The 25,984-nt window shown below is 41.7% G+C and overlaps 1 protein-coding gene across 5 annotated transcripts in view; it reads left to right on the forward strand.

Moving 5' to 3' along the window:
* LOC111267496 (serine/threonine-protein phosphatase alpha-2 isoform) overlaps positions 1–25,984 on the forward strand; it is a 107,869-nt gene that overhangs the window by 72,460 nt on the left and 9,425 nt on the right. For 4 of the 5 annotated variants that reach the window (XR_015313835.1, XM_022845772.1, XM_022845773.1 and 1 more), the window contains exons 4-5: positions 7,495–7,583; positions 22,472–22,630. Coding sequence is in view for 4 of the 5 variants with exons in the window: in XM_022845772.1 (XP_022701507.1) it covers positions 7,495–7,583; positions 22,472–22,630 (248 nt within the window). In the remaining variant the exon portion in view is untranslated. Of the gene's footprint in view, positions 1–7,494; positions 7,584–22,471; positions 22,631–22,882; positions 23,230–25,984 lie in introns of those variants that run through there. The other variant, XM_022845777.2, reaches the window with a different exon arrangement.

Raw genomic sequence — 25,984 nt, forward strand, 5'->3', positions numbered from 1 at the left:
TATAAAGGTAGAAGGCAGATGAGATAATACTGAACCAAGGAGGAGCTATAATCAAACCTTCTATCCAATACTTTACTTTGAAAATGTGTTCATATGCAAACTAGTAACCAGAATGCCCTAACATACATGAACCTACCTTAAGACGCTAAGAAACGATGCTATAATGAAGTGACAAAAATTGAGTAAATATCACAGATGAAAAAAATCGCTATTACGTGAAAGTCTACTTTAAAAAAGTAACGTATACAAAAGTATAAAATATTATACTCCCAGCAGGGTCCCATGCTTGATTCTGCTGCATAGTGCGACCTTTAGACGCCTGGGTCTGCCACAGGCAGTCTCAGGGGTCGCGTAGGAAGAGAATTGAAGAGGTTATCATTTTTTGATTGGCCCGCGAGACTGGAAAAAGAGGTTGTTGCCTCATTATTACGCGACATCGGTAGGCCCTATGTACATAGTATTTGGCCAACTGACGCGTTGGCACTCAATCGGTTGTATGCCTTATACTAAACGTACGTGCTGTCTGACGAGCCCATGGCAAAGTGCTATGAAGCAAAGTAGAGAAACCATTGCATGTTGACCACAAACCGTTGCGCCGTCCGGCCGTACTTCATACGACGCCCTTACGTAAGCTCATCAGAACAGGGGCATATATTGATTTTCTGCTTTCGAAAAAGTAATTGTATAATCACCTACACGCATCAACAGAACAATTGATAGGTGCGGATTCATTCGATAGGGTTGTTCTTATGTGGCCCGTACACACCAACGAGACACACTGCTGTAGCTAATGGCACTTCTATCTATATAATATTAATCACCTGCATAGGCCTAACAGACAGGAATTTATCAAGCATTTATGCGCCTCACCTTGATCTATGGCGATCATCCCCTGTGTTATCAATTACCGCTATCATCTATGTGAAACACGAAACATCTAATATAATTAGCCCTATAAATACTTCGTAAGATACTATTTTCACTTGTAAATGTATGTATTTCACCTGGAACATGAGTTTTGGCCAACTGCATTTCTTATTCCTAGTGCAGGGGCTAGTGACATCAGAGCTCGTTTTTGGCGGCAAGCGAGATTCACAGTATCAACAAAAACTAGTTCTGCGAGATGGCGACAGGGTTCGACGCTTGATTACATTCTCCCTTGGAATTTATAAAGCTGGTATCGCTGGGACGAGTCCAAAAGCGCTCTTCAATTCCAAATCAGATTAGCTTCACTTCTCACTATAGAAGAGCTAGTTTCCTGCAGCTTCCACCACCGTTACCAACCCAGAATCGCCATTTGGTCGACAATCGAAAACTTGAAGCACTCGCCGATTTAACAAACGGGAAAAAACCATTAAACGTCGCAACCTTCATTAGTGTCATATACCTATATATATATATATATATAGGGCCTATGAAACATGTACACGCAACCTTTAATGGAGGTTAATAAGATTATATCTATGAGTTTTGCCTTTCAATAGACAGGTGGAGCTCAACATATTGCTAATAAGCAGAACTCCAATCATGCTGTCGTTATCCGCGACAACTGCAAGTTCTTTTCAAAGTCCAACATAACTACCTTCAATTCAAAAGTATACTACTGAACATAGTGTTTATATTTGTTCTGCATATGTAATTACTTTGACCTAGAATTAATGTGCTCGTGCACGGTAACTTATAAACATCTATTATAGTGATAACGGGGTTTGCCAGGAGGCGCACGTAAAATATATCATAGATATACACCTCGTTTCTATGCAAAATCACACGTAGGTTTCGAAATATGTTTATAGAATCAATATGCCTGAAGGTAAATCAGTACATAAACGACCCTCGTCCGTACGACATTACCTATCTACTTTATACTAGTTTTAAAGTTCAGTTCAACTCGGATTCGTTCTGTTTGTGCGCGTTATAGATTCTGTCTGGGTTCCAGATTCCGACTGACCGGAAGGGTCAGTTGCTATAATAGATAACCTGTGATGTAGGTATTCTGATACCTCTGATTTTATTTCTGCAGCGCGAATCCCTACGTAAACTGATAAAAAGCGAACCCAATGATAACATAAACGCAACACAGTTGAATCGAAGTGTATCGTGATTTAGATCTGCTTGGGGGTATACTGAAAAAAAAAATGTCTTGTTAAATCAAACGTACATTTTTTAGCTTTCAAGAGCTGATGAAGATGCGAATATATCCATAAAACATATCATATAAAATATATATATATAAAAAAGTGATTATAAATTTGTCTTTTTGCAACGATGTCAATTGTAGGTATAGGTAGATAGGGTCAACGTAAGGCCTATTTTCGACACGCTTTCATAATTTATATACGTTAATATTTTTGTCTCACTGTAATGCTTGGGACCCAGATACAAAACGAATTTTTTTTTTTTTAAAAAAATTGCTTCGAAATAGAAAAATACGCTGTACTTTCAAGCTTTCAAAATAGCTAACCTTGTCCTTGGTAATCCTTCATCTTTGAATCGCTTTAACTTATAATAGAATTAAAACTTATCACATCAGCCAGTCTTGTGAGGGCCTCGAGAAAAAAAAGTCGCAAATATTTGCTGGTCTATTGCACGATGCTGAGTTGCACGTATAACTCATTGAAAGTTAAACAATGCTATACAGTATTATAATAGGAAAGCAAGCAATCCGGTGTGAGATATGCTTGTTCTCTAGTACATTAAAGCCTTGACGAGAAAGAATCGTTGTGCTTACAACAGCTAATTTTTTGCTATTGACGGCTCGCATGAACTAAGAGAATACAGACGCACCCTTTAATGTGGACCATTTTATGAAAAGCTATAAACAAGAGACTGGCCGTGACACTATGTACATCAGGTAAATATACCTGCGGTTCATGACTGATTTTGTACTATCTACCGCCTAGATACCATGGAGTCGATGGAGTCTTTGAAGTAATATGTTTGCGCATATAAATGCTCACAAATACACACATGCTTATCTCACTATCGATTCTTAAATAGAACTTAATATATCAGAAGTTCGCCAATAAAGAAGGATAAACCATAATGAACACAAAGAAGCGTAATTGTTTGTTTCTAAATATGAGCTGCGAGAAAGGTTCTAACTATTTTCGAGTGGCAATCATACGTCTATTCAATGGCCACAGAAGAGTGTTTATGCACTGCTCCAAACACAACGAGGATGAACTGTGCTAAGTTCACTTCATCAAAAACGATCTCTGCACAAATACATGACCAGTGCGCACCCCCCCCCCCCCCAGATCGGCGATAGAAGCCATCTATGTTACTGACGCACTTCCCAACGACGCACATAAATTATGCTGACATACTGTTCAGCAAATGTGTACCAGGCCACCATTTCAATTTCTCAGGTTGGCTGGTCGTATGTCTGGTGGTCGTATCTGAAAAATTATTCCGAAATCTCGGCGAAAAAGAACCAGCCGAACTCCCCGCTCTTCCAGAGAGCCTCTGGCCTTTGTCTGCAAACGCTATGACTATCAAATCTGCTTACCATTGGATCTTATGGGCCAGAGATTATCTGAGGGAAACGGTGCCAAAGTTTTTCGTGGCTGGCACAATAAACCTGGATCCCCAGAAAGGCCGCTCGGTAGAAACAAACAAGGAGCGGCCTGTATCAACGCCTGATCACTCGACCCGGTCATGAGGAGTATCATTTATGAAAACATTTGTTTCTGGTCGATATATCTATGGATGACAGCTCTATTTAACTGTAGACCTCGATACAATTGCATACTTCACTTCGACGATTGTGAGCGTATTGATATGATCTATTTTGATTTTAAATTGTTTTTTTCTTCGATCTGTCAAATACAGTTAGCTTCAAGACATGTTGCCATAATATGGAGACTGGTAGACGTTTTCCTGCAAAAGAAAATGTTCCTTGTGAGGGCAAACCATTCATACTTGAGTAAGACAACGTCCTTTAACACTGTTAGGTTTATAGCATTCAGAGCGGTCCGTTTATAGCAGATTAATACAATGGAATTGCCTCTCCCAAACGACATAAGAAGTACAACCGCTTCAATAGTTTCAATTATTTTTTCCAGTTGAAAAAACATTTAAGCCATAACAATCCATGAGAAACGATCCCAAAGCATTCTTTTTGTTTGAGAACAATTTCAAAATTTCCTGAAGGCATTCTTGTACCAAAAGCCTCGGATAAAATCTGAAGCAATGCTTAACGGCGATACTGGACGTAAGCTTTGTAACGCATGAGGGAAAATGCGCTTCTTGTTGAATGCCGAACCTATATTCGAGTATATCGACCTAGTCACCATGGCGGATACTAACGTATGGCATGCTGTACACGTACTGCAGTACGGACTCAATTTTGCACTATGAACTACACGTACAAAGGCGTGTGCATACAGACAGAACACGCGCGCAGTCGAAGGTAGCGAAAACACAAGTATGATAACTTTACGCCACGACGATTCGGATCAGGCTTTAGCAAATGCGTCCGTTCTGAGTCTATTTTTTCGTCGGCTCTTGTTCCAACTTTACGGTCGCAGATCTCAAGCCCCGAATGGAGAGACGCGACAAGCGGTTAGCTAGTGGAGGATACAAGCGAAGCTCAGCAGCAACAGTAACACGAGCATTACGGCCTACCTAGTTTTCTGCTTCCTAGACTGAATAACAATGACGCGTTTGAAACATGTTTATCTCTATTATTATCTAAATCCAGGCAACGGGCATGTACGGGACGACGGTGACGATGGCGGCATCACCGTACGCCACTGGAGTGAAACGATTGCGCTTGCGTCTAATTTTGATTTCTCAGTACGCTAAGTAAAATGTAGATACGCAGGAGCGTATTAGTGATGGCAACGGTAATAGTCGTCGGTGTCAGGTCTCGTGGACGCGAGCCCAGACTGTGAATGAGTTCTAAATCGATCTTAGACAACATGAGTGTACAACAGTTTTTAGTTAACACCTTAAAACTTATGCTTCTCTTACTACCTATAAGATAAATGTTATATAGTAAACTACATTCTAGACGGTCATAAGTGTTGTTTGCTCAATATTATAGTTGTTAAATAAAATTAAAAGACTCGATTGAGAATTTCCCAGACCGCTCAGTGGGGGGTGGCACACCTCCATTAAGAATGTCTTTATGCCTTGTTTCTGACACTGTAGCTAAATATAAACGTTCTATTACATTTGTTTGCATGCGCTAGAAGCGTCATTTCCTGACGAGCATGATTATTCAATATAATCGACATTTAAAACAATTAAAGCTTCAATTCGATACCTAAACCAGTAACTAGGCATTTTCAAAAAGTTCCTATTTTTTACATAACTCCCCCAAACTGGTATATGTAGATGCAAACTGGTCAAGGTGTCCACTCAATGCGCTACGTACAAAATTTCATAGTGGAACTAAATTTTTATCTAATAGCACGTCAAAAGTCCAAAAATGAAAAAATTTATATCAAGCAAAAAGTTTTAAAAAAAAATCCAAAAGATCTAAAAAATGTTAACCATTGAAGCGGAAATGGCCGTTAATTTCTTTGTCAAAGACCTAGGTATATCAAAAATGCTTTCTGCGCCATTTTGATGAATTTTTTTAGCACTGGTAATTTAAACTCTACTGAGAATCTTCAGATTTACTTCATAAAAGCTTTTCTTCTAGCGGGTTTTCTAGAAGACATGTGATAAATGTCCTGATAAGAGTCCTCATTGCCTCGTTGCTTAACTAAAAAGGCCTTATTTCCCGAACTCAACATGTAGATTCCGGGATGATATCGGATAAACCCACTGTCTGCCGGCATCTGACAGGTATATCTAAATCCGGTTGACATTCGTTCGATGGGTTGACTACCCTACCAAAATGTGCGTTTATCGCGTCAGTCTTTGCCTAAGTTTCAACGGCGTTATCTCTTTGAAATTAACTAGGCTCGTTTATCCAACAGCGTCGGAGATAGAGAGGCTACTACGCCGATTCTCGTCTTATGGCATTGAGGAATACGCTGGCTGAGGTTCAGGGATCGAGTGGGCCTTTATACAGCATTAAATAGAGTGTGGACAATACCGCACCAAGTAATTGACCTTTTCTCTGTGTTTCTCGATGGGCCGTTAGATCGAAGCCTTAGGTGTCCACATCTATGGTCGTCCTTGTGAGGGAAACGAAAACAGGTCCAGGCAATGTAGCATGCAGTAACATGGCAAAGTAACAGAAAATGGGTAGTTACCTAATTGTTCATTGCGACCGCTTATTGTCCTTAATCTCGTGCTTGTTCGCGTCGTACCTGGCAGTGTGTCCTGGCATTGGCCGTAGAACGATGGCAAGTAGCGAGGACGGTGCTGCTGTGATACAGCGACAAAAGCGGAAGGGCTTGTGCTACTTGTTCGTGAGTCGCCGAGGTAAAACTCGCGCAGATAAACTCTCCCGACAGCATTTGTCTCGCTGCCAGAAATCTGGGCAGACCAAATAAAGTTGGCAAAGATTGCAACACTCACGACGACGACTTGTGCAGGTGCATGAACACTCTGTAATTATTGCGTTAAGTTAACCAGCATTTGTCAGCACAGCTGGCAGGAATATCAGTCAGTTAGCTGGAGTTTTTTTAGTTCAAGCGATGTGTTCAAAGATTACTTTGACGGCTGTGGTATATCGTTATTATGCATACATGAGTGTATGACTATTAGATCGGTGAACTTGTGATTTTGTTTAAGCAGGGCACTGCGCCCATTCTAAGAATAACTGTGTGCATACGTGCTATTCTAATCATGAACGATAACTATATATATATATATATATATATATGCTAGTTCCAAGTCGGCACGGTAATCCCCCGTTGTGGCTATCATAAAGGCCGTCGTCTTTGAACGTGCTTTTGAATAATTTCTTTGTTTATTAGTATACGAACGAGTCAATACACCATCTAGCGCTTATGCCGTTCTAGTTACGAATAAATGTCCGCACCACAAACTGAACTCGATACCATGGAACAGGTCTTATAGAAAGCATATTGACCTATAAGAAAGGGTGAGACCCCTACTACACAAGGAAAAATAGCAGAACTGTGCCTGAAACGCTGCTAGTTAATGGGTTTACTCACGGGGGTAACGCAGAACTCTGCTAGCCACCTTTATTTTGTTTTTCTTCTTTTATTGACTTATGCGCTTGATGAATGCCCCATTAAATCTTGCTGGGGTAAATTGGAGTACATATTTCACCATCTGTGTTTCACCGAATCTTCTTCCTTATGTATTTCATGCATTTGTTTCTTGCGATCATTATGCTAAAAAGGTGAGCACGACTAAAAACACGATAGTGACAATACTGAATGAACTTAACGATATGAAGCTGGCACAAGCATTCGTATGCTTGTTATGTTATAGATTATGATGAATAGGATTATTTTTTACATTAAAAAGTTAGGAAATACTAAAAAGGATCTAAGGATATTCTCATACGGTAGAGGTGCTCATGGACCGTTTCGCTAAGAACCCTAAACTCTCTAATTTCAGGGTCTATGGATTCTACGAGGAATGTAAGCGACGGTACAGCATTAAACTTTGGAAAGTATTCATCGATTGTTTCAACTGCCTTCCTGTCGGTAAGTAAAAGCGCGAGGTAGTACGCGAGGTAAACTGCTTCGTTCGTTAAATGCAATCACAGTTTCTAAGAGCACTTTTATTCTAAAGTCGTACCACTTCTGAAGAATTTTACGAATTCGTTTATTTCGAATCCCGCCTAGACCAGATTAAACAAAGCGCGCGCTATATAGCGTTGGTAAAAATATTTTCTTCGACAAACTTCAAGGTACCTAATAGAGCAGACGACCCCCCCCCCTCACACTCAATGTGCATTAGGTACCATTTGGGCACACAGTGGTGCAAGGCGTAAACATGAACGTTATCGTCTTGTCTCGTTAGAGCTCGACCATATAACTTGAAACGCACGCGTGTATTTTATACTGGAAGTCATGTATCTGATGTAATGCTAATGCAGTTCTGGACCTAACGCGCAAAACATTTATCCTAGATCATTACAGAAGCATGTTCGTATGGCAAACCCAATGCATGCCCCATACATTTCCTATAAAAGGTCGTTCTCTGCTTCCGAAGTTCATTTCGAAAGACTAACTTCATTTCGCAACACATCAAATGGGATGGCTTCAAGCATATTTTTCGCGATTGCACATTTTGATAATGGCGAGTCCGATTCTGAAGAACTCTCCCACCTTTGCTCGCATATCGCAGACCGTACTTCGGCTAACGGCTGTTGACTATGGTGTGGCCGTCTCCAAGAATGATATTTTCATTTCTTTTTTGTCTTCTATTCGACACAACCTCCTCTACTTCAGCGCCCTCCTTTGAATTGATCCACTTCATCCGTCCGTAACCGCGCAGCGTTCAATCCACCAGTAGTTCCAACTTTCCCCCGACGACCGATTCATCGATAAAGGTCCGTTGCGTCCGTTGTTCGGTCACGTCTTACGCGATCCTTTTCCCTTTACCAGCCGCCTTTCTGGGTGTCACTTCTTCCTAGAGCTCCTCTACATTATCCGCCGCCCTAAACCCAAGTGACGTGAATCAACCTGGCCGTCGCGCCCGAAGAAGCTAGAAGAGAAAGCCGCCATCATTGCTTTCTCGGTTTTTCGATATAATATTATACTATAGAATTCGACTACCACACATCTTCAGCATGAGGAGCGAGGACGGCATCAGTATGGACATGGCGCCTGTTACCAAACTAGAGCTTTTCATCGGTCGTTCCTGGATTCTCGCTGTCTATGGTCGCTATCCCTCGGCTTCCACGGCCACTGCCGGTACCGCTACGGCCTGACGGCCTTTGATTGGAAAAAACGCGAGGCGTGAGAAGGATCAAGTCGGATGCTCTTTACCAAAGAATGAGGTTGATACTTGGGTAAAATCCCAGCTAGATTCTGCTGACAGTAAAACGCGGGATTAAGTCTTTCTGTAGATGAGTGGCGGGGTAAGAGAAAGAAGTAAAGGAAAAGGGTATAGTTCATTCAGTGGGTGTCTTGCATTACTCCGTGGTCGAGTGTTCAGTAAGCGTCGGTTGGCTATCTTGGACGGGCTAGGACTAATTGGGATACGGTACACCAGGCAGTCGTGAAATCGATTCGCGGCAGTGGAATGTACTGCAATTCTTTGTTAGGACTCACCGGAGTAAACACGATCACCACCTGGTGTTTCAGGGCCAATACGTTTACAGGAGGTCTTACTAGGTTTGCATGCCGCACTCACCTTTATATGGCGTCCTGGCGTATGCGATACCAGTTTCATTGTTGTTCGCCCATTTTTTAGAAAGCCTAAGCGACTTATTATAAGCATTGGCTAAGAGGTTTGCCCGCCCCCTCCATTGTACACTCCTTATACACCTTTGCTTGAAACATTGTAAAACCCTATATTGAAAAACTGTGACGTATGCTCGGCTGGCCTCATGAGTTTTCAGCAAATAAAGACGGCAAATTGAAAGCACTACATTTTCTCTTAACTGATGGTTAGCGGCCAGGAAGAGAACAGTCGGTAAAAAACATCGGTCCTTTCTTGAACTCCTTGGTTTGTATTGCCTTCAAAGCTTCGTTTCTATAGCATTACTGCTCGTGCTAAAGATGAGAATGAGGTAAACGAAAACGGGAAAGAGCTAGCGAAGTGGCAGAAATAACTGAAGCCAGTAGCAGCAGGAGCAATGCATCTGCACAAATCGGGATTATTCGCTGGTCCTCTTGCCGATGAGCGTAAGGAGCATAGGTGAAAAGAAATCGTTAAAAATTAACGGGGGTTAGGTACACGGTTAGCTACCATTAACATAGTCGAAGTTCACCACGAGGCAAGGCAATGATCTCGAATGGATTTGCCCCTTGACGAGGTGGCAAACATGCTAAGAGATATCGCATCCAGCTCATAGCTTACGCACAGCTGCACCTGTGCAGGGGGAGAAACCTTCCCAGAACCAAAGGTCTCCATACAATCGATATAGTCGCTTTCACACGTACTTTTGTATAACCATTGCAAACTGTTTGCCCACTTAGTCTGTTCCATGTGCACAAACATCTTGCGCTCTTCTAAACAGGAAAACTTGCCTTCGGGCCATAATTTCCCCACTACAATGTTGGAACTGACATGTAGGAAAGAGGGCATCGGACGTGGGTTCTATATGCCCCTCTGAGAAAATTGTTTACCTTTAGTAAACTGCACAAAGAGCCTCAATTAGCAGCAGTTCAAGGTAGGTAACAACGATATAAAGATAGCGACAAGCAGAGAAAGAGTTTGTGCCTTCATGGTTGTGTGTGTGAATGATCGACGGACGGGATGCGTTCGATGTGGACAACAGCAACGATGCCAGCGTCATGAAGCGATGGCGGACCTTGCTTAATATGGGAGGTAATTCCGCACGCACAATATGGCCGATGGTGAAAGACCAAGCTATGCTCATTCGTAAATGGCTTGACACAATGAACGGAGGCAATGAAGAAAAGGGGCATGTTAAGGAACAATTGACGTTTTACGAGGAATCACTTAGAATTACATCGAGATTACTAAAAGCTACATGTTTCAATAAGCTTAGCCAACTGCAGGGTATGTAACAATGTGCTTGCGTCCATCAGGTTAAAAGGCCTAAAAGCTGCATACAATGCATATGAAAGCGTATACAAGTTTTCTAAAATGTTGTTTCTCATGAACAACAGTACTTCTTACACGTGCATGTAATGGGGACGTGCATATATACGTCGTATATATGCACGTCCTCATATATATATATATATATATATATATATATATATATATGTATAGGACATAATAAAAAGCCTAGGTGCCTTGTTAATCAATAGTACGTTGCGCCTACGGCGTAGCCGTAGTGACCTGAGACCGTTTGCAAGGCGACTAAGATCATTCAGCAGCTATAAATAGTAAAATCTCATTATTAACTGAGGCCAATATTATAGCGCTTTTTTTATGTTTCGAAATTATGCTTGTTCCGGCATTAGCTTGCGAGATCATCGTAAAAGTTTCGCAGAACTGCAAAGTTAATGATAATGATGTGAATGGCAATTTTAGTCGGTATAAATTTAGTTAAGTTCATTTTAGTTACGTCTCTATCGTAGAATCAGGGACTAATTGTTGTCTTATTAATTCGCGACGGCGGAAGTTGGTGCTGGCCAGCCCAGTACACGGCTTTGATTGTAAATAAAAAAATCCAAACTGCCAACATCCGCCTAATTACTATTTAGCGTTTCATCCATTCCTCGCTTTGTTTGAAATTGTTCAGGCATTACAAGACGACTGCCCCTCCTCCTGAACCATTCCCACGACCGTAAGTTCAGTGTGGGACGACTTTGAATAGCTGTACAAATCTTTGCCGGATTCTTCTTTGGGACTACTTCAATAATATAGATCATCTTCTTTTTTAGTATATGATAACCTAGCACGAACGTAGTGCAAAATGAAAACAATGATATATAACAGCTATATATCTATCTTTATAAAATTTATTGTCTTGCTGGTATTAGAGTCTCTAATGAACTTGATCGAAATTTCGGTAATGAAATTTTGGCCAAGTATAAGGGTCTGTGTATATCTCAAGGGATATATGCATCGGCGAAACTATTTCGGTGGCATTACTTTGATCTCGTTCGTCCATAGAAATAATTAGCAACCTAGGATTATTCAAATTACTAATTTCGTCGTTTCTAATGCGCACGACTGATGGATGTGGCCAAGCAGGCCCGCTTTCTATCATTCATACATACGTGCGTCTATTATGTACACTTCACGTTTACGTGCTACATTCACACAGCGTACCGCATTTCTGCCCAACTATAGTACATGTAATATAGTGTAATGGTAAGGTTGATGATTTATTATACCACGTGGGTCGTGTAGAGTATTCAAGTTTTACGTCCATTATGGCCTTTAGACATTCGATCAGACAGACGGCTGGCCCGCACGAAATGAAGCGTGTCTGTTTGTTCATGGCTCTAAAATTAGCATGCAAACACGTTACCTATTAAGCTATATAGGCTGTGCAGGCTTATAAACGCCGGTCAGCGGTGAAACAATGGTAAAAATATGACCAGCTCGAAGCTCTATAGAAAGAACGAGAACAGAATCAGTCGCATGTATCGGAAATAATTAAAAATGTTTAATTTAAATATCTGATACCAGCCAGATAGTGACAACAGGGTAGCTTTTATTTTCATTGTTGATTTTGGCATTAGAATTTTTCAGCCATTACTGGCTGACTGATCCATGAATAATAATAACATAGTATTGTGTAGAGGCGAGGCGATACGAAGTTATTTAACTTGCTGGAAATGCAAGCAGTTAAACTTGTTTTGCAGAGCGTTAAAATGCAGGTCACTATTGCTTTCTACCCTCTTTTCCAAAATCCTTACCGAAAAATAACATTTCGCAATAATGTTTTTATAGGACAATATTTGGTCGAGCTTCGAAAGGTATTTTCTAATATTTTTTGTTACCGAAAACTGTAACCCCGTTATTAAAATTCCGCTTAGAACGTTTAGCTAGCCACAGAACAGTAATAAGCAACTAAGCAATAAGAACAGCAATCAAGTTGGGGTGCTTCAGCCGTTGCGCTCTCCTGGTCATTTTTCGTGCTTTCCTGGCGTTTTTAGAAAAGTTTGCCCGGTCTACTGTATTAAAAATAGTTGATTTTTCTATGCTACGTACAGCGATAAGCCACTAAAGACTAAAAGCGCTTTTAACAGTGCCAAGAGAAAAGCCTCGACGATCGATGGAAAATGAAGTGCCCATAGAGCTACTTCAAATCGAACGGGCCCTCTTTTCGTAACGCGTAGCACTGATTTATGAAAAATTATCTTGCGCTGGAGATATGTCAGCTGCGCTTCGCACTTTACACTCAACGGATACCTTTGCGTTCCGAGCCGAAGAGGCCATAGTGCGGTCCTTGGGTAACACCGAAGCGTGCACGCCACAGCAAGGTAATCACCGCCCTGAATTCAGGACCCACCATATATGAACTCACTCTCGCGACACATGAGGTTCACACAGCAGTTCTTTGAAGTTTTCCGCAAAGCAGAGCTGACGATAGATAGGGCCGCCTTCAAGCGCAACATCTGGAAGTCTTTAGGAAACATACGAGAAGTTGCAAGTCCACCGCTACCGGCACTCACAAGATTTTACACAGAAACCGTAAAGCTACCTGGGTTCGATCTTCTTCTGCTTTTTCGCGGCACGCCTTTTGCCTTCGTTCATACCTTCTGTCATAAACCTTATTTCCTACAGACTGGTTTGCAGAGTAGGTGTAAGGGAAGCTTTCGGATTGCTTCATATAGCGTTGGCATCCTTTCAGTTGAATTATAGGATCAAGGATGAGGCAGAAGCTGCGATATATGCACCCGTATCTTCATTAAGGGCAATAAGGAAATGTGCTTAAATTGCAAAAGTAGCGTTGTGTGTTAAAATAATGGGCAACCTAAGCTACTGGAACAACAAATTTCGACCGCGAAGCATGACATTGATACTTCATGCTGCGGGATGGCTGCTTGCTTAGGACATCTCTGTTGTGTACACTTTCGCACGGCGATACGAGCGAAAAAGCTCGGAAGCAGAACAAAGGAAGTCACACTTTTTTTGGAGACTTTTTTCATGAAAATCGTATATAGAATACCGCTAGAAAAAAAATAAAAAAAAAACAGAAATGTACACCGCTTAAATTTTTAAACTCTGAAATAGATTTGATTAATATTCCTCTAGTGTATACGCATCGGTTTTTAGAATTTAAAATATGTCCGTATAAAATGAGATGCTTCAGAGGATTCAAGGGGTGAAAACCGATAAAAAAACATACTTAAGATACTCTAAATCATGAATTTGAGAGTCAAGTACTATAACTTCCATATCAATAGGTTTTTTTCTTTTCTAACAAAGAGTATCCAATATTAGACTAAGAATTTGAATAACCATTTGTCGATACCGTTCAAAGCAGTTAGATATACGGGAGTCATAGACCCTCTTTCGATATTGCGCGTGGCCAGAAGAACTCACCGAAACTATAACGCGCCTCCGTTTTAATTTGAAATAATAAAATAAACTTTCATTGCTTTAATTTATATAGTAAAAAGTTACCTCTTAATATTGCGTAATTATTATAAAAATATATAGAATCTTATAGACGAACACTTTCATTCTCTATTCCATTCTTGTACATGTTTCCTGAGCCTTTAAGCAACGATTTCTATTCAGCCGAAGACTCGATGCTCGTCGGGAAAGAAAATGGGGTATAGCAAAACTCACTTTTTGCCTTCCTAATACAATCTCTAGGATCAAACTTTTATGGCCGTCGCTCTTATTCTTTTCGCCTGCACCGTTCCTTTTGCAGTGTTTCTTGATTGCTGACGTGACTCTCTGTATTCTGTTTAGGAGAGCCGTACCCGGTTACCAAAGCCGCTGACGTTGCATTATCTTTGATCTTTTTTTATGTATCGTTGAATTTCCTCTATTGTTAATTCCGATAGAATATGCGTTTTAGCTCTAATTTGTTTAGCATAGCTAGTGTATACAGCACATCCTGTATAACACATGATTGATAATGTCACAAAGGCTCAAACTGGGCCAAAATGCCGAGTTAGAAAAGAACGATTGACATGTTCAGCGAGTTTTAGTCCTAGACGTACAGCTCCAAAGACCTCTGGGAAAACCTCTACTTCATTGCAAAAGGTACTATAATTATGCGAGGGAAGCGTCTCCTTGTCTCTAATTGTGATGCACAATACCAGGTAGTGTACCGTTTATGGTCATCATAGGCACTCACCGTCATTTAATAGCTTGACCGATAAATTACTCGTGTTGATTAAAAAATACTCTAACAATTCGGACCTGAAACAGTGAAATAAACGGGCCTTAATTAGCGAACGTCTTAATTAATACACATTGTCTAACTGCTTTTTTGTCGTCTCAAATTAGTTATACGTTTGAAATCGCTGAAAGCGTCTGTGATAAGCTTTCCCGCTTCATTCGAATCGGAGAATATTTAGAGGGAATCGTTGTTACTGATATCGATTAATCACGGTGAACGGAAACTAGTGGCTATCTGAGTTCCTGCACCCGACGACGGTTGATCGCCGTTCTGCCGTCAAATTGTTTACATTTTAAAGAAACATAATAGCGACCTTGTTTTTGAACAGCTTGCCTATCCTCGTCTTAGACAAACCGACCCTGCTCGAAAACTCTGGTGCCCAGAATCCTGACGCTCAAAGAGCCTGATGCCCACAAGGCAGTTCTAGTTTACCGAAATCAAGTCACCTACTTTTACAGCAGCCACTATTATCATCATTATTATTACGCCCAGCCGTTTGCTTGTGTGGAAAACGCAATTCTGAATGCCCTTTCTCGAATATCTAGGTCCTTTTCTAACTTTTCATGTTTCTGTTACCGAGTACGACTCGATCGGTGCTTCAAAATCTTTTTTCTCCCGAACTCTTTTTCTTCTCAATTCATGAACCACTGAAGCGTTTGCGTCGAGCATGCGCTTTGCACGACTCTAGCCGGCACCGGATCGGTCGAAATAACTGAATGCTACAGCTAGCTTTTGAAGGATATTGGCTGAGGTGACAGAAGCGGGAATTCGAGACGATGGAGCAAAGCCAGGTTTATGAAAAAAAATGTCACTCATGCCTAGAAAACGGGCGTACGAATTTTCGAATAGGCGTAGAAATATTTGTAGGCGCCCACATGATGAGGATTCGCAGAGATACGCTATCCTTTCCTGTGGCAGTGAAGTTTCACGAAAAGATAAAGTCGACAAGCGGCTGCGGTGAATAGTATCGACATGAGAGTGATAGCTAATAGCTCGGTTGGTCGTCGTCCCAACGTTTGGCCGCTATCACTGGTGTCGAAAGAATACGTAGGGCTAGTACTTGTACTGTCGCTCTTCGGAGAGGACCACTATTCCAGACCCATTGTTAGTCTAGGCCAGCTGGCGTCGGCGCTCCTGCATTTCCCTTGTGGCGAGATATTTAGGCACCATCCTGTCGTCTTGATTGTCGTCGCTGTTTGTAGAGGACGAGCCTCTTCTTGGTGTTTTGTGCCTAAGAGAAAAGCTGCTCGTGAGATGTATGTTTTCGTACCATATACTTAAGTATATAAGGAAAAAGAAACGAAATACGTTCCCAGCAGCTTTGCATCTGTCGGTCGGTTGTCGTAGATGGAAGCATTGGTTAGTGGTCGCAGGCAGAAAGAACGGTCGGCACCGACTGCGTGGCGGAGAAAAATGGAAGTACTCGGCACCGAGTACTACGCAAGTATCATAATATTTTCAAGCAGACGACATACACAGTTAAAGCGACTGAGGCCGCAAGCGCAGAGACAAGGAATAAGGTATGTTACTGTCTTAATAGCTTGATTAAGGTTTCGCTCTATTTTTAGCAACGACCGCTAAAGCTATTCACAGGAAACTCAGCGAAGAATATTTGCGGACCTATAGTATTTCCTATTGCTTATCCATTTTTGTATAATCTTGATCATGTCTCATCATTTGGGGCGTGCAAGTCCTCTTAAACGCCGCACGCTTAATTGAGCTTGTCTATATTAATATAAACAAAAGTATCAAGAAATTGTTTCGCTACCGTTAATGCTAACGCCTCATCTTCATTTAATAACACACATCTCCATTACTGAGAACGCTTCGCGATCGTTCAGACCGTGCAAATGTCATAGTAGGCTATTGCGAACAAGCCTTAACCACTTTCTACCACCCTAGCAGACTGCGGCTCAGCATAATCCAGTAGCCCATCAGGGGTTCGTTTTTGTTGCATAATGTTTCGTGATCGGATACCAGCGCAGGGTAAAAGACTCAAATGGATCCTATCAAAAGAGGGAGCTAGTACTTCAAAGTTTTATAAAGACACAACAACATATACGAATGCGCTTCATTTTTCTGCCATGTTAAGCTGCCAGACAGAAACTACCAGTCGTACCACTTACACTCGTATCGACCAGGAAGAGCTGCGTATTCAATGTCCATGGTAGAGAAAAGCCATAGTAGAGGGAGATGATCATGGTCTTTGCCGGCACCGTCATGATTTTTATTTTTATTGGAAACTTATATAGGCAGAAAGACTTTCTGCCTCATGAAATGCTCACTCTTCGAATGGCGCAGCACCTATAAAGTTGGACGGCTAGGTTTCAGAGCAAGATGAGTATCCTGAATAAATTGATCATTCATTCATCCAATCTGTAAAGGCCAACCTATGATTGGATCTGCTAACAACAAACTTTTTTTTATACTGGGATTGGAACTTACTCGAGACAAAATGCAGGACTTGACTGAAATGGTTCAGACGTTTCTGCTGCGAAAAATCCTATAGACCAGAATAGAACTTTCGGATCGAATCACCTACTTTAATCCTCCGGCTGCGAGGCGGCTAGTGAGACCACGCAAGTTGACAGTTGCACTCGAGGATCCTTGTTGGCGCCGTTTAGGTTTAACGATAGTGACTTTTCGTATAGGATATCGCTATCGCAGTTAAGGTTATGTGCATGCCAAATAGAATCGTTCACAGATATACCAGTGCATCACCTAAAAAAAAAAACTAAGCAGCTCGCGATGTGTGCGATTAGATCAGAATTGCAGTCTCTATCGAATTGGACGCACTGCACACGCGTCAATCGATTACTCATATAAACTTCGTAAGCACAGAGCGACCTGTGTACATATACGAGTTTGCCATTCATGCTGGAAATCGGGCGACAAATGCACATCTGTTCAGTGTACTACCATACATACGACCCTGAGATGGCTGATGGAGGCTTTCACGAGTAAAAGTAAGCGGCAAAATCCCGTAGCGTTCTCCAAAAGCTTCAAGATATTAATCATCTTTCTCTGCCTATGAATAGAATAATAATGTTTAATAATAAAATATATAGTCTATCGAATGCTTCCGTTCAGACAGCCTATATGTCATCAGTTCAACGTATGATGAAACCAACGCCTAAACGTATTGAATGCCAGTGTTGTCTACTGAGGCTTCTCGGGAGATTGCTGCGTTCTATTTCTGTCCAGTGCTCGGCAGTGCGCAAGCGTACAAAAATACACGCTATGAGCAAAAAGGGCAGACCTGAAGTGTCTTCGCCTATCTATTATAAACGGCATCCTGTCTCAATGCTTAGTTCCGCCGTTGGTTTAACTAAAAGGAGCACCTTTACCGTAAACGTTGTGCTCAACTATACCACCGTTCTATCGGTCAGCAGTTCGGATAATTCGCTCTACAATCAACACCGGCATATCCTCTCGCTAAAACTGGAGCTTCTACCCACGCCGAACAATTTCATCATATACACTCTCTTTATTTACTGACTTTTGTTACGCTCTTTTATTAAAACAGAATGATTGCTTTTTTGCTGACGTCATCGACCGCCGCCATCGCGGCCCAGATACGCTCAGGCTACATACCTTGGTGATATCGTTTTCTCTAAGTCGATCCGAACTGCTGTTGTTGTTACTTCAAGAACTCGAGTTTTTGTCCCCCGCAGATTTTTTGCTTCTTTCTGTGTGTAAGAGGAGAGAAGCGAAACAGTTGTATTCAGTTGTATTTACGATCGCTTGCGAGTCTTTTCACGGACTCGAAGAGGGTTTCTGGTGCGATGTAACCCGCGATGCTTCTGCTGCTGCTGCTGATTGAGGGGGCAGACATATAAGAAAGCAGCCAGCAAGGACTATCTGTATATAAAAGATAAGATTACTGCCGAGGATGGTGGTGCTGCTGATGACTGGGGACAGTCGAACGAGAAGTGGACGGCCAAGCGTTAAGGCCCAAGACTTTATTTTTTATCTCTCGTTCGACTCACTCTGTGTGCCTTCCCTGGGTGGTCCTCGTACTACGCAAGCCTCTACCTTAAACTCCGCCCCTATCAAGCTGAATAACCCGGAACAGCTTGATTTCGGTTAAATAGGTACAACGTTAGTATAAGGAAAATTTTACACTGTGCGCTTTTGCCTCCGGATCCTGGTTAGCACGTGCAACAAAGCTGAGGCGACACTGGTCGGCCTTTGGCAGAAGTGCAAACCCCTTTAATCTAAAGGGCTGCGGTAGCTCCTTTGCTCTGCGCCGACAAAAGTGTAGAGCTAGCAGAGAGCCTTGGAACAGCCAAGGATCGGCAGGCGTCCCCTAGCAACGAAATCAAGCTGACGAAATTCGCGAACAAATTACGGTCGTAGAAACAGAAGCAGGGGGCGCCACATAGGGGGAGCACAAAATTGAGAAGTGATGAAAGCGATGACGGGTTGTTGTTGCCAGTCGTGCAGTGGTGATGGTGATCGTGTACGCCATAATATAGTAATGTTTTCTTTGTGCAAAAGATCCACGTTCTAGCAACCGCCAAATCTCAACCGGTTTGAGTTCAGTAAGAAAGAAAAACTGATAAAGCAATAGCCTAAAAAAGCGGCTGTGAGAGAAATAAAACGTACATGAACAGGTATAGAGAGTGAAGGAAAAGGTACTGCTGCAGCGCTAAAAGCAAGGTCTGATCAGGTTTAGGAACTATCTGGGGTTTTCGGTAGCTATACCCTCTATGTACCTTTGAAGCCCCTTTATGTACTCCGAATTTCGTTTCAGTACAATCTTCTGGACCGTTCAGACTTTAGGGTGAATGCGAGCGAAAAACAGGTCTCAATTTTCGCAGTCACCCAGAAACTCACAGAAAGAAGCGCCACCTGGAAAATGTTGGGTGCTCAAAAATTTGGGGAAAAACGTTTAAACCTTGAGGGAAAGCAAAAAGGAAGCAGCAGTGTCTGCGAATCCAGACGCACATAAAAAGAGTCTCAGATGAGTTTATTGGTTTTGTTAGCCTTGAGGGTTCAGCGACGTTTAATACAGTATACGTACGTGTACATATGTGTGTGTGGCCGGCTCTCGTCCATTTCTGGCCTGTGGTTATACGAGTGTATTTGTCTGATGAGACTGAGAAGGTCATCTCGGTGAGCTTCACTAGCCAAGAAAACTTTCCTCCCTTTTTTTGAGGGTACGACAGGATCGGTGTCCAGTGTGTGCTACAATACTGGCAGTACGGGCCTGAGGTGAGCAACATCTGCCGGCAACAGTTGTGACAATCTTGCAATGATTGTCACGCATCCATATACACACATCAGAAAGATTTTTTTGAACATAGCTCACCTTCGAGAAAAGTTTGGCAATCTGCAGCATTTTTGTATGTAGTTACATTTTGGAATCCACTGACTGATGAAGAATTTCCACGACAGAAGCACACAATCAAAAAAACACCAAATGCACCATTATGTTGCATCCATCAATGTCCGGTGCTCGGATTCTTGCCTTAGAAAGTGTACTATATATATAACAATAGCAGTATCGATAGAAAAAAGCTACTATTTCACTAGCCGTTCAGGCCTTTTGCCCTCTGGCTATATTGTTAACGTACATACCTGTAAGGACACAGTATATGCCCGAAGACGAATCTGCTAGAGAACATCAGGTGCACAGTAGTAGTAATGATAATAACAATATCAATAGTTATTATTAAAAATAGTTGAACATGTTCACTATCTACAAATTGGACATTGGTTTGACCTTCAGTTATTAGCGCTGTCGGACTTTATTCATTAAGATCATAACAATGTCGCCTTTGCTGAATGTATTGGCATTTTACGCTCAGATATCCGAACGCGACACATGTCAGAGTATAAACAGACAGCGACGACAGCGACACACTGATGCAAATCAGGATCATAGCAGCGATAATGTAACATCTTACAATGTCGCTTACGGAAACACGGCCTATTCATTATAAGTTCTTTACTACAAGAGGCAATAGCAAGAAAAGTATGCGTTCGCGCCAAATAATGCCATTTGATTCTCTACGTAGTATGAAGATTAGCTTAGGGACAATCTGATAACTTTGGCAAGAGGCGTTTTCAGAGTTCGTGTAAGGCAAAATGTTAATGGTGGATTATGAAGATACGGGGGCTGGATCTCCACTCCCGATCTATTTCGTTGACTATACATAACGCGTATTCGACACGCGTGACAGCCTCAAGTGAAACTCGATGCGACGTTCTGTATAACCTAGGCGGCATTTTAGCGTTTATTTTTATTTAAGTTATTTATGATTTAAGCTCTTCTAGTTACTTGGTAATATCTGGTACTACTTGTTTATATGATTAGATAGAATGTCGAAACATTGTTCTCTCGTATATAATTTTACAAAATATATATTTTTATATATATTTTTATATATATTTATATATATCGCAATAATGATAAGCGATATAATTATACTAAGACGTTTATGAAACGAAAAGTAGCTTGTGCTTATTACTTAAGGTGTGCATGTGCCAATGCAGCATATGTGACAAACTGTTTTCGAGTTCAAATCGAACAGCCAACGAGTCCGCGAACCTAAAGCAGATTATATCGACAGAAAAACCGGCCATGTACCTAACGATTCGTGTGACGGAAGCTCATTTGATTAAACCCACTTCTATTTGAACGACTGATTCGGCCCCATTTGAGTCCTATAGGATTCGAGGCCAATAATATGCTAAGTCTCATATGGTAAGTACTTGTCCTGCCAGTTTCATGCGCTTTTCGTCAAGCTTAGAAGCGCAGATTATGTTTTATACACAAATTTGGTGGTCTTAGCCTGATAATAGAATCAAAGCCAGCTTAATCAGTGTGCCTGATTAAGGTGCAGGCATAAATTTAGAAGACAGTGGAGCGTTCTGTACATGTCGATTTCCATCACAGATGATCGTGACGCACCGAACTACGACTGTCCGATGGTACCGTATCATTGTTTGTGCGTCTGGATTCCCATACAGTTATTGGGGTATTGCAGGCGCCGTGCCGTTACTCAACCCATAATGCAGTTGTTATGAAGCCGACATATCATACGATATCACTATGATAACCTTCGGGGGACTGAAGTGGCAGCAAATAGCCCCGTTACAAATCGCTGACACTTTAACCAAAGACATGCAGACTCTATGATATGTATAAAACTCGCTATGATGAAATTACGTTACGGCATAAAAGGACTGAGTCTGTTAGTGCAGTCTACCGCAGGCTACGTTCTTTCGCCAGGTTTATCTATATTCGTTATCCAGGTCGCAGGAAAACCTAACAATGCCACTCAGCGTGTTCTAACAAGGCAGATTTAGTAACCGAATTATCAATGATACACGTACGATATGTAATTAGAGTACAAGGGATCGCTTTATTGTAGTATTGGTATTCGTGGTGGTTTTCTAGATGCATGCGCTATAGCGCCCCATTGACACCTGTGGCACGCTGAGAGCACAAAGCTCTGTCGTTTCTGGCCTATAATCTAGGTATATCTATGATGTACGCCGATATAGCCGTCGCTATTCTTACTGTCCTAGAAAAAAAAATTGACCCTAGTTAGTAATTAGGCCATTTGCGTCCTTGTTCTCTTTCTTACCGTTGTTTTCGTGTATTATCGGGGTCGGTGATTACAGCGGCGTTGGTAGAAAACACCATCATTTGTATGCATGGAGGCTTATCACCCGAGCTGGATAATCTCAACCAACTCCGAGATATCCCGCGTCCGATTGACATTCCCAATCATGGCCTGCTCTGCGATATACTCTGGGCAGACCCAGACGACGACGTAATCGGTATGTTATGTCGGTATTAGATGTATCGTCTAATAGTACCTTTAATATTACACGCTGTAGACACAAAAGTTATTTACATGTAAGCTACTCTCCTGAATATAATATCCACCCAGTGTGTGCTTAGATTAGGTAATTAGAAAAATTTAACTTTCATCAATACCCATTATGTTTTACTTCCTAGATAGGTTTTCAGTTGTAGGTGATCTTGGCCACCAAGATCGTGAGAATATCAGCTGTGAACTTTTTTTTCAGGTCAATTGAGCTCCAATTTTGAGACAAGATGCTTCAATGGTTGTATGGCTTTTCCAATGGCATGCCCATCTTCACAGCTACTCGGTCATGGCCTTTTTCAACGATCATTATTTTCTAACCATTAGAGTTCTAGAAATTAATTCTCTGTACTTACAGCCTCATAATCATATTGATGCCTGCGTAGAGTCAGTTTCATACTGGAAACGATGCAATTGCCTGATTGCTTTTGTTCTAGCCATCATATACTAGAAATATGTATTCCAGGCGAGCTTATACTAATCATACAGATGGACAAAGTGTCTGTACACGACTAATGCTACTTACGCCTCGTCTCAATATACGCTTAACCGTACCTGTAATCGATGACGGGCAATAAATTTAATGAACTTACGAACCTTTGCTACCATTTTTATGTTTCTAGGATTCTATATACTCGGTTTCGATTTTTACGGAAGTCCTAGTACGGATCATGTGCTAACTGACCGCTGATAATCTGCTAATACAACAGATAATACTTCGTCATTCACCTAGTGTAGTCGATGTGCAAGGCATGGCCATGTAATCCTGTTCAATGCTTATTTTTGAAAATCTGCCATTCTACAGCAGTACAGGCTCGGTACGTCAGGCGTTTTAATTGTGAAACGATTCGCTTGCCTCTTAAACCTTAGTTATTCCTCCTGGCTGTGCTTATTTTTTGCTCATGGTTCAGCCTATCGCCTGTGACATTCTCGTCGGAGCTATTTCCCCGTAAGTATTCTAATTCCTTCATGAACGATGAGCGTCTTCGTCGTTTTGGCGCGCTTCTAAACCGTTTCTTTCGCCAGCCTTTACCGCTGGTCAGGCCAGCGTTGGCTTGCTAACTTCTAGCTAGCATATCACTGTCTTCATAGTGTTTTCTCGAGGCGTGTATTTTCGTCTTCTTGCCTCTTTCAAGGAACATCCTCGTTCAAGTCTGGTAGCTTGTGGATTTGCCCGTTTCTCGATTTGGTAGTCAGATACGTATATCTCGGTTCGTCGTACCCGGCGTTTTACCTAAGGGCAGACTGGACGAGAACATTAAGAATAACCATTTTTGGACTCTGCAACAACACCTGCCCTTTTCTTTTGGGACCATATGGCTTTGTGGCCTCATGCCCTCACCCCGGTCTGGCTAACCGGAACAAGTCAAAATGATGTAGCAACCTGCGGCTTTAAGTATAAGCTGCAGTGCACATATACGTGAGAACGCATTAACGTTGATGATGGCCGATGAGATCCACATGTTATTAAGAGCACGTACCGTGAGACTTCTTTTGTTAGCGACGCGACGGCAAGCGCGAGCAACACTGCTTGCCGATCTATTATTATACAACGTACACAACCTGGCGGAGAAGAGGAATCGTGATAGCTGCTGTTTATTCATCAGTACGCTTGTCGCCAAAATTGCCGGCGTCGATAAATTATGACCACCAACTTTGTTATTGTCGAAATCGATAGTAGTAGATAACGCTTTCTCTCGGCATCAAGCAAAAAACGGGATTAATTCGGAACACCGACAGCGAAAGGACAAAGGCAATTCAGATTGACAATGTATACGTGCACCCCATTGCCCGCCGCCGGCCGTTTTTAACATTGTCTTTATTGAATATAAACATTTCCCGCTCCTTTATGTCGGCAACCGTTTGTCTGTAAGGCTCATCTAGACCAGCCTTCGCCCCAAGGGCTAAGCCGATCTGGAGCCGAGAGTTTGGGCTAATGAGTTTGTTGGTTATGTGCGCGAGCGCAGTTTGGCAGACTCTAAGTGATCCGGGATACCATCTGCGCATTACATATCGCTTACACCAGACTATCTGTAAATCAGAAGAGGTACTCATGGACACAGATAATCATATTCGTGAAGAGGACTTCAAGGCTCGGAGGAGGATCTGTAGGTTAGTCGCAGGGACTTCGGAAGGGACGGAGCATTTGAGTATGAGCCGGGAAAACCTGTGTGAGCGACAGAGATTGCGGTGGGCCTTTTACTACCGTTATTGAAAGGCAAGAAAAAGAGCCCTACTATTCGCGGTAATGGCAGAAGTATTTGCTCTCCGAGTATGGTGCAACTAACTGATATGGCAACCTGACCCAGAAGAAATCCTGGTGGACGAAGCTTCTCTCTCACTTTACCATTTCTTCGTACTCTCCTGTCATTCTAGGAGAGAACAAGGGATTATATTTTCTAGTGCAGCCTAGTGTAAAGAGTTAATCTGGTGAAGTAAGATCGACATTTGCATGGTTAAAAGGCTTGCATATTGATATACATAAAATGTACATATACATATAAATGTAGCGAATATGTATAGTATTAGATGTAGCTAAAATACACGTTAAGGTTATGCTCATATATACGTAATTCCGCAGATGCGTAAGGAGTTGTCTTTTACAAGAAAAAAGCATACAGGTTTCTTTCTGATATTCACTAGAATCGTAAGTGTTCAAACTACAAGTAAATCTTTCTTATTATTATTATTATTAGGAAGTTATGTATACTAGAACATAGTACAAATACATCCTGAAGAGGCGGAAGCTGCTTTCGCAAAATTTGAGCTTCAATAAGGAACAAGCTCGGAGCGACTTCGATTGTCCAAATGTTAAAAGAGCCACATGTTGACGCGGCGAACACTGTTGTCTTCAAGAAATAACTGTATATTACAAAAGATGAATGATACGCGCCGAGGTAAAGATTTCTATACGGTAATAGACATCTTTGCCTGATCAGAGACATACAACTGGCATTTCTCGTAGGAAAGCCGGATATAAAGGGGTGCAACCACAATCATTGTGTGAGCGATGTGTTGTTTTCAGTGCACGTATTTTATTTGCATCCATATATGTGCCTATAATTTCTTTTTACGCTTTTTTTTACTTTTTTTTTTTTAGACAACCACGATTTTTATTACTTTTGGAGTGCATATAATACTCTATATTTTATTTGTTTGCATTCAGTGCACGTGTCTGTTCGAGGTGCACGATCATATTTGTACGAATGCGAACTCTACAACCGGACGAAAAAGATGACCGTGGCTGAATTCAGCCTCAAATACGCTTTCGACAGAGGGCGCAGAAATAACTGGCCGCGCTACT

This window comes from Varroa jacobsoni, unplaced genomic scaffold, assembly GCF_002532875.2.
Source record: "Varroa jacobsoni isolate VJ856 unplaced genomic scaffold, vjacob_1.0 scaffold_1194, whole genome shotgun sequence".
NCBI classification, from domain to species: Eukaryota; Metazoa; Arthropoda; class Arachnida; order Mesostigmata; family Varroidae; genus Varroa; species Varroa jacobsoni.